Genomic DNA, 13,202 nt, shown 5'->3' with positions numbered 1-13,202 from the left:
ATCTCCCATCCAGCCACTGTTGAATCCATTTTACTACTTCAATATTAATACCTAACGATTAAACCTTCCTAACTAACCTTCCATGCAGAACCTTGTCAAAGGCCTTACTGAAGTCCATATAGACAACACCCACTGCTTTACCCTCGTCAACTTTCCTCGTAACCTCTTCAAAAAATTCAATAAGATTTGTCAAACATGACCTTCCACGCACAAATCCATGTTGACTGTTCCTAATCAGACCCTGTCTATCCAGATAATTATATATACCATCTCTAAGAATACTTTCCGTTAATTTAACCACCACTGCCATCAAACTGACAGGCCTATAATTGCTAGGTTTACTTTTAGAACCCTTTTTAAACAATGGAACAATATGAGCACTATGCCAATCCTCTGACACCATCCCCATTTTTAATGATATTTGAAATATTTCTGTCAGAGCCCCTGCTATTTCTACACTAACTTCCCTCAAGGTCCTAGGAAATATCCAGTCAGGATCTGGAGATTTATCCACATGTTTTCCATCATTGAAAATGGTGTAGTCAATGGATTTTTATGTTATTGATTGGTTGACAATGCAGATACAGTATTGAATGTGGCTGATAATAGTACAATTTTCTTCTATGATCTTTCATACCTTGCATTGGTATCTGGAGGTAAATGCCATTTGCAAAACAATATTAATTAATAAATAAGGATGATCAAATCTGAAATCGTTTAGAGTCATATGGTAATTTTATAAAAATCACACTGATGCAGAAAACCAGGCTATCGCCCCAGATTAAATTAATTTCCATAGCAACTTTCCATTAATTATACTAATTATACCTGAGACCCCGATTCCATTTGTAGTAATAAAACCACATCAGGTTGGCAGTCTTAATTGTATCAAGAAATATTTTTTTAAGTGAGGTAAAACAGTAAATTATTACTTCTGAAAACACTGATTGTATTGGTTCTCGAAAAGCGCTATGTTTTTGATAGTGTGAACAAGTTTGATCAGAAACTTAAGCTATCACTTTGGTAAACAAATACACACTCGAGTATATTCCCATTCTGGATGCTGATGGTGTGCAAAACAAAAAAGTCGACCCAATATCCACGGAATGTTACCTGTTGCCATAATTACAGGGGTATTGTATTTTTTAATGAATGACCTCAAACAGAATTAAAGTTGTGGAGAAAAATTTAATAAGTGAATACTTCCATAACAGTGCAGAGCAGAGGCATAAACTTTCATCAGATTACCATGCACACAACAGAACCCGAAAAGAACAAGTCACTGCTCGACTTTCGGCTTTGCCTGCGTTCTGACCTTCTGTCGTTCGCCGACACCACAATTTGAAATCAAGCCAGCCAGTCCATGCGAGTGTTGCTACTCAAATGTGAGCAACACGTTTTGTATTGAATGAAGCACTGGTCTGGTCTGCGTTTTGATCTTCCAATTACTCCCACAGCCAATCCCTACGTGCCTGTCTTCAAAGATTTCAGTAAACCTTTGCAAAGATACCGAAACTCAACACCACAGGCAGCATGATACAAGATATCAGGATGGCAATTGTCTGCGGAATATGATCTCCGGCTGCCTTGTCAAAGAGTACACCAATTACCGCTGAAGATAAACTAATTCGTCTTTCATTCCCAAACAACTTTTTTATTACTTATAAGAATAGAACTGGAAAATGGCATCCAGTCCTGAATCGATACAGTGCTGTGCCAGGTCAAAAATAGGTGTTGTGTAGAGGGATAACTTTAAAAAAAATCATCAGCATACATACAAGAGACACTGATCATCTTCTTGTGTCACAACCCGTCCCTTTCCATAACACACAAACTTGATCCATGGCAATAAGCCGAGGCAGTGAAGTTAACCCAATCTCCTGTGAAAGATTGAATTTGGAATCAAGTTCGTGCCGGGGAGAGGCACGGAGAGAGATGCGCTGGTGGAGAGGCTTAAACCGGGGCTTCCCCATCTACGAATGGGCGGGGATAGGGGCGGGGTTGGCGAGAGAGAGAGAGAGAGAGAGAGAGAGAGAGAGAGAGAGAGAGAAAGAGAGTAGCTGGGATGTTCTCGCAAAATCAAGGGAGTTAAATGAGCAGCGAGAACAGTTTTAGTTCTGAATATTCGTCAACAAAGTTGCTGGATATTGATCTAAAACCCTCACGAGCGCCTCGGGAGGGATTAACTTGGTCCTTTATTTTTATCTAACCGGGAGTTTCTAAACACGAAAAGTCCGGCGTTTGGTGAGAAAGCTAAACTGGATATGGGGCAAGAAGAACGATCACACAACCCTGCCTAACAACATGGTTCTTCAGAGAGCGATGTTCTGGACTTTATCACTTCAGGTAAGTTTCATTTCAATTGTCCAATAGGTGAGTGGAGATCGCTGCTTTTTTAAAAAGTGATCCGAATCATGACCAATAAATCATTTTCAAAAGTTATCGAATATATACAGCTGGGTCACACATACACCGTGAGGAAAGGGTTGTTATTGAAAGACCCTATGTACTAGAATATGACATATATATGTTTCTATGTATCTTCCTCGTATCTCTTTAAAACTCTGTGCATATAATGTCATACGTATTTACGCCTCTTCTTGCGGGTTAGTTTGGCTGAAGTTTCTACCAGTAAGATCCTGTTGAGAAATCTTGAAAGATTGATAGAGGCTGATAAAACACAGTGTGACATGATTACAAAAATAACACCTCAGTCTCGAATTGTTGCACTTGTTTTGAAAATTTTACTTAATTTAAACGAGTTAACTGCTTCGTTGAGTGGTGGACTGTTCAAAGTGTTTGCAGCGGGATTTAGCATGGTGCGATTTCAAGGCGGTGTCTGTATTATGTTTGTAACCCGTGTTAATGTTTTTCAAAGAACATTTTCCCCTTCAAACTGAAACGAGTAAAACGATTTCCGAAGGATCAGAAAGAAGCTCGAAGCAACCCAAGTCACTGCCGGTCGCGCAATAATTTAACTGGATCCAGATATAGAATTGGGGCCAATCGATCTGGATTTTATCGCACATTAACAATTCTATACCTAAATCCAGGGTTTACTTGACCCAGACAATTGTTACAAATGAAGGGTGCTTGTTCGTTCATGTGGATGCGATTCACACTCATGGGGTTTACCACATTGCCAGCTTTTGATTGTCTTCTGTTTGTGTGTGTGTGTGTGTGTGTGTGTGTGTGTGTGTGTGTGTGTGTGTGTGTGTGTGTGTGTGTGTTGCAGAGAGAAAAGTGAAAATATACGAATTCGGTAGCAGTTTGAGTACCATCACAGCGAGTTTTTATAGTGGCCCTACTGCAGACAGACACCGCTCCGGGCAATAACAATTTTCCTAGGAAGCCTAGAAAGAAATTTTCAAACTGGCATAGAGACTGACAGCCCGGGATCAATGCGCTGAGCCCTTGTGAAAGCTATCTTCCTTTCCAGCCAGCAAGGCTATTGTTCACAAGACTAATCAGGTAGCATCTGTGGGAAAAGAAACAGAGTTTCTGATCTGCCAAACCCGTTAAGTTACTTCTCATTTCATATTTCCGACATCTGCATTTTCCTGGTTTTCACTGCTCAGAAGAGAAGCTTCAGAAAAGCCTGCACAAGGACAAGTGAATGGGCTGCTTTGCTGGATCACACTTCCAAGAAGTGCGGCTACCACCGATTTATTTAGCAAAACGTAACCTTTTCCTGCAATACCACTGACTAGTATTGTACTTTGCTGGCAGTAAAAGCATTTTGCTCTGAGAAGCAATATTTAACATGATTGCTAAATCTGAGATGATTATGTTTCCAGTCTCAGACAACCATCAATGGGGTGGGGCAGCAGGCTGAGCAGCAACTGTGGAAGGAAATGAATTGTGGACATTTCAGGTTGAAACTTTACGTGAGTCCTGATGCAAGGTTTCCACCGGAAACTTGATAGTTCCATTTCCTCCCAGAAATATTGTCTTACCTGTTAAATTTCTTTAGCGGATTGTTTGTTGCTCCAGGGTCCAGCACCTGCAGTCACCGTGTCTCCTGTTTCCAATTTAATGCATGTTTGAGGGAAAATATTCTGTGATAATTGGCCATCCTGTTTCCTAAGTTCCCATATAATGACTTCACTTCAAGTTACTCCATTGGCTTTAAAGCCCCATGTGATGTTCAAAGATCTTTGAAAGGCACAGTACTAGTGCAAGTTCTCTTGATCTTCTACCCCTGGCTGGAGGTAGGAAATACCATTATTACATCTGGTTGTAATCAGAACAGTGGGAGCTAAACCCATGTGATTGAGCAACATAACATGATGGACACAAAGCATTCAGTTCAGTTTTCTGACAGGTGACTGACATACCAGTGGGTTTTATTACCTAATGGTATCCCTGCTGTCCATATCCCCACTCACATCTGAAGTGCACTGCCTTACTAAGTGACCACACTTCAAAATTAAATCAGAATCAGAATCAGGTTTACATTTGTTTTTTACAGTAGCAAAACAGTGCAATACATAAAAAATACTATGAATTGCAATATTGTAGATATATATTTTTTCAGAGAATATTGCACAAACAGAGCAAAAAATAATGAGGTATTCAAGGGTTGGTTCATTGTCTCTGCAGGACTTATATGCCAGATTGGAGAAGCTGTTCCTGAAATGTTGAGTGTGTGTCTTCAGTCTCCTGTGCCGCTTCCCCAATGGTAGTAATAAGAAGAAGAGATCATGTCCTGGGTGACAGGAATCAATGATAGATGTTGCATCATCTCCCTTGATGCCAGGGAGACTAGTGCCCATGATGGAGATGGCTGAATTCTCTGCAGTTTTCTCTAATCCTGTGCAGTTGCCTCTCCATACTGTGATAGTGAAGAGATTTTAAATCCTTAAAAGGATTTCATAGACACCTTCCCTGTGGAATTGTTGACTGTAATGACAAGAATTAATTGCTAATCCAGTATTGCATGGAAAACAGGCTCATAAGGGTTCATCATTTCTGACTAGCTGATTTCAGGGCATATTGTTGAATATGTTATCTATCTTATTCCAACATGCTGATAGATCAGCCTCCCTGCTTTCTTAGCTGCTCCATTCCTGACAGTCATCAAAATCCAAAGCTAAGCTAAATTTAAGTAATGGGTAAATGAATATTTAGCAAGTCGACTGCAAGAGGAAATCCTGCAGATATGCAAAGAAAAGCAGAAAATTCTGGGAGATTAAAGCTTTGTATCGAAAGAATGGAAAACAACATAATTTATGACACCTTTAATATGATTTAAACACAGGGTTGGAATCAGGCAAAATTTCACATCAAGGTAAAGACTTAGATCTTAAAACAGTTCTTTGAGACATTCCAAAAAGCACTGAAGAAGCAGAAAGAATGGGAACGTGTAGGCAGGAAATCTCAGAATGTAAGTCATAGGTGAAAGGATGCCAATGCCATGCTGTAGGAACTGGGAAATGCACCAAAGGTGAGAAACAGAGAAATACAGAGTTTTTGGAAGGTTCAAGCTTGGAAAGTGTTTCAGAATTAGGGAGTGGTGAGGACATCGAAGAATTGAGATAGAATTTAAAAATCAGAATTTTGCAGGCACTAAGTTATTGAAGAATAAGAAAGGACTTATACAACAGGCCCACTGTTTAATGGAAGTGCTTACAAAATTAACTTTAATCCTTCAAAATATCATGTAAATTTGTACTCAGATAATCATCTCTCATTGTAATTTCTAGTTAATTAGTTCAGTTTCAGATTTATTTATGCATGTACAGTAAAATGTATCAGTTAAGTTAACAAACAACACACACAAGGATGTACTGGGGGCAGCCAGCAAGTGTTATCAGATATTCCAGCACCAACATAGCATACTCACAGTATTCATCAGAACAACACAAGCAGCAGCAACAACAACAACATCAACAGAACAAAATAAGACAACGATAGCAAAACAAACCCTTTTCCATCTCACCCACAGACAGGCAACTAACCCTAGGACAGGCCAGCTTCAGGACTCCAGTCTTCCACTCCAGACTCTTAGACTTGCAGAATTCAGGCCTCTAACTTCTAGACTTTGGCCCACACTCACAGACTTGACTTTTGTGCCTTACCTCCAGACTCACTGACTTCAGTCTTCGACCTTGGGGCTTTTTACCTCTAGGTTCACTGAGCTCTGGAGTTTGACCTTTGGTTTTGCTTTCACTGATCTCTGGATATCAACCCTAGGACTCGCCAATCACTGGTGTGACATTTGGGCCTTGACTCCATGACTTGCCAGTCATGGGTTTGACCTTCGGGCCACGAACCAGGACTTGCCAAGCACGGTTCTGGACTTCCATACTTCTCAATTTCTGGACTCAATCGGATTTCCAACCCAGGTGACCTGTGGAGGGAGAGGAGTCACCTGTCGTTGTGACCCCTGCTATACTGACGTTTGACTTGTGGACTTGGGGATTGTTGGTATCTTCCGTTCTTGCCAATCCAACCTTGAGCTCACTGACTCTTCATCATGAAGCACTTCAGACCTTAACATCCTAACTCACACACAGGTTAGTACTTTATAAATATGAAGTTGAATTTGACGGAACTTAATGGCTTCAATTCATCTGGTTCCTTGTGGCCAGATGTTGACTTAAGACTAAAAAGCTAAAGCTAGCTAATGCATTAATATCAATGAACCTATTATTATAGTAATTCACTTTTACTGAAGGCATTAATGAATTTATTGTTAAGAGGGCTTTTTGTAGAAAGAGGAATCACAGCAATTTCATGGAGGCAGTTTAATCTTTCCATTACTAGGATGGTATAATACGATAGCTATGTGCTACTTACTCTTTTCAATAATTTACCAAAAGATGTTAGCTTGAATTCCAAACAGAAAATCCTAAATTAGGCTCAGCTCAACTTTTAATTAAAAAATTATTGAACAAAATCTTAGAATGCAATTGATCTCAGGAAGGGGATAACAACCCATTTGGATTAGTCAAGGACCAATGGTAGATTAAAGTAAGTATAGGGAATGAATAGAAGAAGCAAAAATGTAGCATTATAGACCAAAATTAAATCAGCAGTGGAAATGCAACTTAACCAGTTATCATAGCTATTGATAGTTATTGCTAAATAAAGGAGTTGATTGATATTTAAATATTTCTTTGTACTTCTAATGAGCAAAATTCAAAACTTTTCCTTCAGGAATGTGATGTTAGCAATGAAACAGTTATTGTTCATTCAACAGTATTTAAAATTTCTCTCCAAATATATTAGCCTTTTCACTTATTCCTGTCGTTTCTGATTGCTTTGAGAACAGGCAAAAGCTTTACGAAATCTTATATGGAGATCAATTTGCAAAAAACATTGCACTTAAAATTGAAAATGAAAAAGCTACATGAAAAACCCAAAATAAAGGCAAGTGCTGGAAACACTCAGCAGATCAGATAGCAGCTGCAGAAGGAATAATTAATGGCTTAATATGAACATCTACCAACACTAAAGAAGTTGGATATTCAGAATAATCTGGCAGTTTTGATCCATTCACTCAATGCCAACTCACAAGTTGTTGAATTTATTTCAAAATTTACCAGGGTAGACTTTGATGACATAACTCCCAGGAGTGTGTATAGTTCCGTATTCTCAAGATTAATATACTATTTAGGTACAGTATTTCTTAATTAGAAACGTTGCAAGTGGGTGGCAGAGGCTGAAAGGCATATGAGAGAAAAGAGTTAATCTGGAAATGAGCGAGTGGATGGATATGCTGAAATTGCCTTAAAAGGCAACATAGGTCAATGGGCCAAATGGTATCCTTCTGTATTGTAAAGAAATAAAATAGGAGAAATACAGTACAGATTATTAGAACATTATTCTAGTTGAGATATGTTTTTGAAAAAAAATTGTATCTTTTTATCCTTTTAATATAAATTGCTTAGAAATCCAAAAGCTTTTCATGAAGCTGTGGCACTATCTTATTTACAACTTTTTCACTTGGAAGGATTCGAAAAGCCTGAAGAAATTTGCCACAGGCAAAGCTCACACATCCAGGTGCAGATCAGTGGGGCTAGGCAGAACAATAGTTTGGCATGAACTAGACAGGCCAAAGGGCCCATTTCTCTGCTGTAGTACTCTTCAACTCTCTGATTCTAAAGCTTCACCTGAAAAACTATCTACTTAACTAAGTGTCACATATGTCCAAGGCAGAAGTTGTTTAGAGAAAGAAATTGATAAACATGAAACAGGCAGGATACAGAGGTTGAAACAAAAGCGGCATTTGCTGGCAATTGGAAAGAGAACACAAAATGCCTGAAACTCTCAGTAGCTCAAGCAGCATTTGTGGAAAGAGAATCAGTGTCAATATCACTTCATCAGGATTCAGATGCAGTTTTAATTTTCCACCTCAATGGCAATTGAACGAAAGCTCTGGCAGAGCAGAGTTTGAGTACATTCCTGGCCATTAGAGATGAAATTATATGATTTTCATTGATAAATCAATTCAATATTGATGAGTAGACTTCTGGATTGTTCAGAGCAGCTACTTAAGGAATGGGAAAGAAGTTTCCCTGGCACAGCATCTGTTTTCCTTGTCTGATTGCCCTTCAGCGAACTGCCTTGGGATGTTTCCCAGTGCTATAAGTGCTATGTGCATGCAATGATTTTGTAAATGTGGGTTATAATGGCTGAGGAGGGCAAATTCAGGCTTTCAGATCCCCTTTGTTTGCACATTCATGAGTTAGCATTGAAGCACTGCGTAAATTATTGATATTAGTCAGGAGGAGCAAATTGATGCAAGGACAGCTGAAGAGGTTCTTTCAATTTAAAATGTTGAGACTAGCACACTGACTGACCCCTGATTAAGTTGAGAATTTATAACAGTGAAATTCCTCCCCTTTATCTCCTTCATGACAATGGTTGTCACAACAAAGTAAGTTATCCTAATGTCCACAGTAATGGAAACATACAATATGGGAAATAACTTATGACAGCAGTTTACATGGGATTTCATTACAGTTGTTGTTTGAGTATGCAAAATAGAGCTCTTGCTGTCCACTGCAAAGAATTTTCTGGTAGCCAACCATTTTAATTCCTATCCCCATTTCCATTCCAATATGCTTGTCCATGGCTTACCCTTCTGCCACGATGAGGCCACTGTCAGGGTGGAGGACTAGCATCTCATATTCTCCAACCTGCTGGACATCGATTTTTCATTCTGGTAATATTTTTCCATTCCCATCTCCCTCTTCTTTTATCCCTACTCTGACCTCTTACATCTTCTCCTCACCTGCCTATCACCTCTCCCTGGTGACCCTCCTTCCTCCCTTTCTTCCATGATCCACTCTCCTCTCTTATCGGATTCCTTCTTCTCCAGCCCTTTACTTACCACACCCATCTGGTCTCACCTATCACCTTCTAGCGTGTCCTCATTCTCCCTCTACCCACCTTTTTATTCTGTCATCTTCCCCTACCCTTTTCCAGTCCTAATGAAGTGTCTTGGCTCAAATTATTAAATATTTATTCATTTCTATAGATGCTGCTTGAACTGTTGAGTACCTCCAGCTTTTTGTGTCTGTTGTTCTGGATTTCCAGCATCTAGAGAAACTCTTCTGTAAATAATGAAGCAGCCTTAACAATGAAAAATATCTCAGGATGCCTTAGCAGTGTGGTATAAGACAAATGTGATTGATATGGTGACCTACTAAGAAAGATAAGAATAGAATAAACATGATCATCACCTACCCAGACATAACTCAACCCAACTTAGCTAAATTATCAATTTTGTGGAAATACCTACACTATCTCAAAAGCAACTGTTGATGAGCAATAGATGCTGATCTTGCCAAAAAAGCTGCATCAAGAAAATGAAAAAAAAAATTCCTCTGAGCTTAAATACTAATCTAGGATTTTTTTTGCCTTCAATTTCAATACAGCAATTCTGGAGGTGTTAATATATGAGATAATAATATGAACAATTTGCCCTCAGTTGTTGATGCAGATAATAAAAGCCACAGTTGCACTGTTTGGAAAATGTGCAGAGAGGGAACATCAGATCTACCACTGATTGGCCAAGGCACTCCATTAGTCAAGTACAGAGAAGAGAAATTTCCCCTTGAAGACTAATTCCTCTCCATACTCCTACCAAACCATGGGTGAAGGTACAGGAAGGGATAAGGAACAATGCTCATGAGCACTGATGTTGGAATTAGCTTCAGTGATCTGAAAGCTTTATAGCTCCCAAGAGGCTTAAAAGCAAAGATTGAAATTAATGATCTGTTAAATATAACTGAACACTGAACATCACAGGATGTGCATTCTCTTAAGTATGCTTTGAATTCACCGTATATAAGCAACAGAAAGCAAACAGACATAAGATTGGAAGGAAGGTAGTTGTACTTCCTTGTAGGGTGGGGAAGACAGGCCCCAATAGTTTGACAATAGTTTCTGGCATTGTTTTTGGAAAGCACATTTAACAATTCTCCAAGGCCCTTTTGGCTGAAGGTACACAATGTACTCTGAATCAAATATAGCAAAGAAAAAGTTGCTATTCTAAAATTGTATATTTCAACTATGCATTTCAATAAAACAATCTGAAAGAAGTTCTTTTTAATAATAGCTTGGAATGGCAGTTTTTTTATTGGGTGCCTTATCCACTGGCTGTTCTTCTATACATAAGACTGTTGGAAATATGCAAGCAAGAGTAACCAAGTGTCCTTGACTCATTGACTTTAAATTTTAATCTACTTTCTTTTTCATAAATACTGTCTGACCCATTGCACATGTAAAACATCTTTGTTTTTATTTTCTACAGAAGTAATTCTCAATTTTTATGTTCACAATTTGGAGATCATTCATGGGTATCATCTATCTTAAGAAAAGAAACTGCACAGTTCCAGCAATTTGCCATAAAATATATTTGGGATTAGCACATCACCTTAAATAATAATCACTAACAATATATTGCATTTAGTCATTCCTTATTCAAGACATTAAATTATCGAACAGCTTGAATGAGCTCTAATACAAAGAAGTTTTGAAAGCAAGATGCTGGAAACTTGGAAATAAAAATGTGAACGTGAGAAAATAAAAGCAAACATTGTATATCAATAATCTTTCACCCTGAAAGGCCGCAAGCTTGAAATGTTAATTCATGTGATCTCAAGAAATGCTACCTCAGCTGCTGAATATTTTTACCACTGGTTTAAAACTGGAAACTCTCCGTTCACCTACTGACACAGAAAGGTGGAAGAAGGTGGCTGGGATTTCTCTTGGTTACAAGTTGTCTCTCAATGAGTTTCAACTGTAGAATTAGATAACTTGTTAAAAGCTGATAGACAATTAATTTCAGTCTGTAAATGTTGCAAGAGTGCTTCTAAACAATAGTTATTACCACTCAGAGTGATTGGATGTTTCTCAGCAAGGTAATGAGGAACAAAACCAAAAGTCATATTTAAAGGTAGTCAGACTTTCCTCACTTGAAACCTCTTTTGAGCAGCTCCAAAATCTCTGCCAGTATTCCTGGGAAAATACTTACAAGCTGGTACATGGGAAAGTGCTTTCTTGTATCCCTTTGGGAATTATCTGTGTTTTCTGTTGGTGGTCTTTCATTGTGAGGAGGTCTGGGGCTCTCAATTTGGAAACACTCTTTGGGATAACGTATCTCATCAGTGTCTGTGATGGGAATCAAATTATCTGTTTATGTTTCCAAGATGAAATTGGAAAACAGCGTCTAATTTTTGCTGGTAGCTTACAAAACTTCTAAATATACTTTGTCCGAATTACTATCACTGCAAACTCACTCATCTGGCTTGAGCACATGATGCTGCAGTCACCCACGCTTATCTTGTCCATAGTCAGCAGAGGTGTCTCTGTCACTTGACTACAACTGCCCAGGCTTTTCTTGTCTCGATGATGTCTTTAACCCTTGCCTACTGCAACTTGCACACTATCACCTTCTACAAAGGGAAACCAAGTGACATATTTGACAATAAAATTTCGCTCCCAGCTTAGCTCAATGTTCGCCTTGACTGTCAAAACATGGAGGCATCTTCACAATCTCCCGGAGCTGCCGAAGATCCTGTGATTTCAGTTTCCGAGGCCGATGGAGAGCATGCTTCAGGAGGGTGAACCCATGGACAGCATCTGGACCAGATGGGATTCCTGACCAAGTAGTGAAGACCTCTGCTCTTCAACTGGTTGCTGTGTTCTCTGATATCTTTAACCTCTTGCTTCATTAATCTGAAGTACCCACCTGCTTCAATTATAATGGTGCCCAAGAAGAATATGGTAACCTGTCTCAATGACTATCATCCAGTAACACTTACATCCACTGTGATGAAGTGTTTTGAGAGGTTAATGATGAAACACATCAACTCCTGCCTGAGAAGAGACTTGGATCAGCTCCAATTGGCCTACCTGCAGAGCAGGTCCACAGTAGATGCCATTTCATTTACTCTTCACTCAACCCTGGAACATGTGGACATCAGAATGTCCTTTGTCAACTACAGCTTGACATTCAATACCATCATCCCTTCAAAAATAATCAATAAGCTTCAAGACCTAAGCCTTAATATCTTCTTGTGTAACTGGATCTTTGATTTCCTCATTTTTAGTTTGGATTGGCAACAGCATCTCTACAATCTCCATCAGCACAGGTGCACCACAAGACTGTGTGCTTAGTCCCTGCTCTACTCACTTGATGGTGTGGCTAAGCATAGCTCCAATGCCATATTTAAGTTTGCCAATTACACCACTGTCATTGTCCGAATCAAAGGTGGTGATGCATCAGCATATACATTATTTCCGAGTCAGAGTCATAGAAAAGTACAGCACAAAAACAATCCCTATGGCCCTTCTAGTCCACACTGAACCATTTAAGCTGTCTAGTTTCATAGACCTGCATCTGAATTGTTGCCTTCCATATCCCTCCCATCCGTGTACTTATCCAAACTTCTCTTAAACTTTGAAATCCACCTCACATCCACCACTTGAGTGGAAGCTTATTGCACACATCCTGGCCCTCTGAGTGAAGAAGGTTCCCTTTATGTTTCCCTTAAACATTTAATCTTTCACCTTAACCCATGACTTCTAGTTGAAGACCCACTCAGCCTCAATGGAAAAAACTTGCTTGCATTTACCCTATCTATATCCCTCATAAATTTGTATACCTCTATCAGATATCCCCTCAACCTTCTACCCTCCAAGGAATACAGTCCTAACCCATTCAATCTTTCCTCATAACTCAGGTG

General features: G+C 39.1%; 1 protein-coding gene across 1 annotated transcript in view; it reads left to right on the top strand.

The window, feature by feature from the left end:
- Positions 1–2,275: 2,275 nt before the first annotated feature.
- LOC132396754 (corticotropin-releasing factor receptor 2) overlaps positions 2,276–13,202 on the top strand; it is a 229,863-nt gene continuing 218,936 nt past the window's right edge. The window contains exon 1 of the mRNA XM_059974619.1: positions 2,276–2,346. Within this exon, the coding sequence (XP_059830602.1) occupies positions 2,305–2,346 (42 nt within the window). The 5' untranslated portion in view covers positions 2,276–2,304. The remainder of the gene's footprint in view (positions 2,347–13,202) is intronic.

Source organism: Hypanus sabinus, chromosome 1 (assembly GCF_030144855.1).
Source record: "Hypanus sabinus isolate sHypSab1 chromosome 1, sHypSab1.hap1, whole genome shotgun sequence".
Classification (NCBI taxonomy): Eukaryota; Metazoa; Chordata; class Chondrichthyes; order Myliobatiformes; family Dasyatidae; genus Hypanus; species Hypanus sabinus.
The sequence above is the reverse complement of the archived record's forward strand: the minus strand, read 5'-3'. Positions and strand labels throughout refer to the sequence as shown.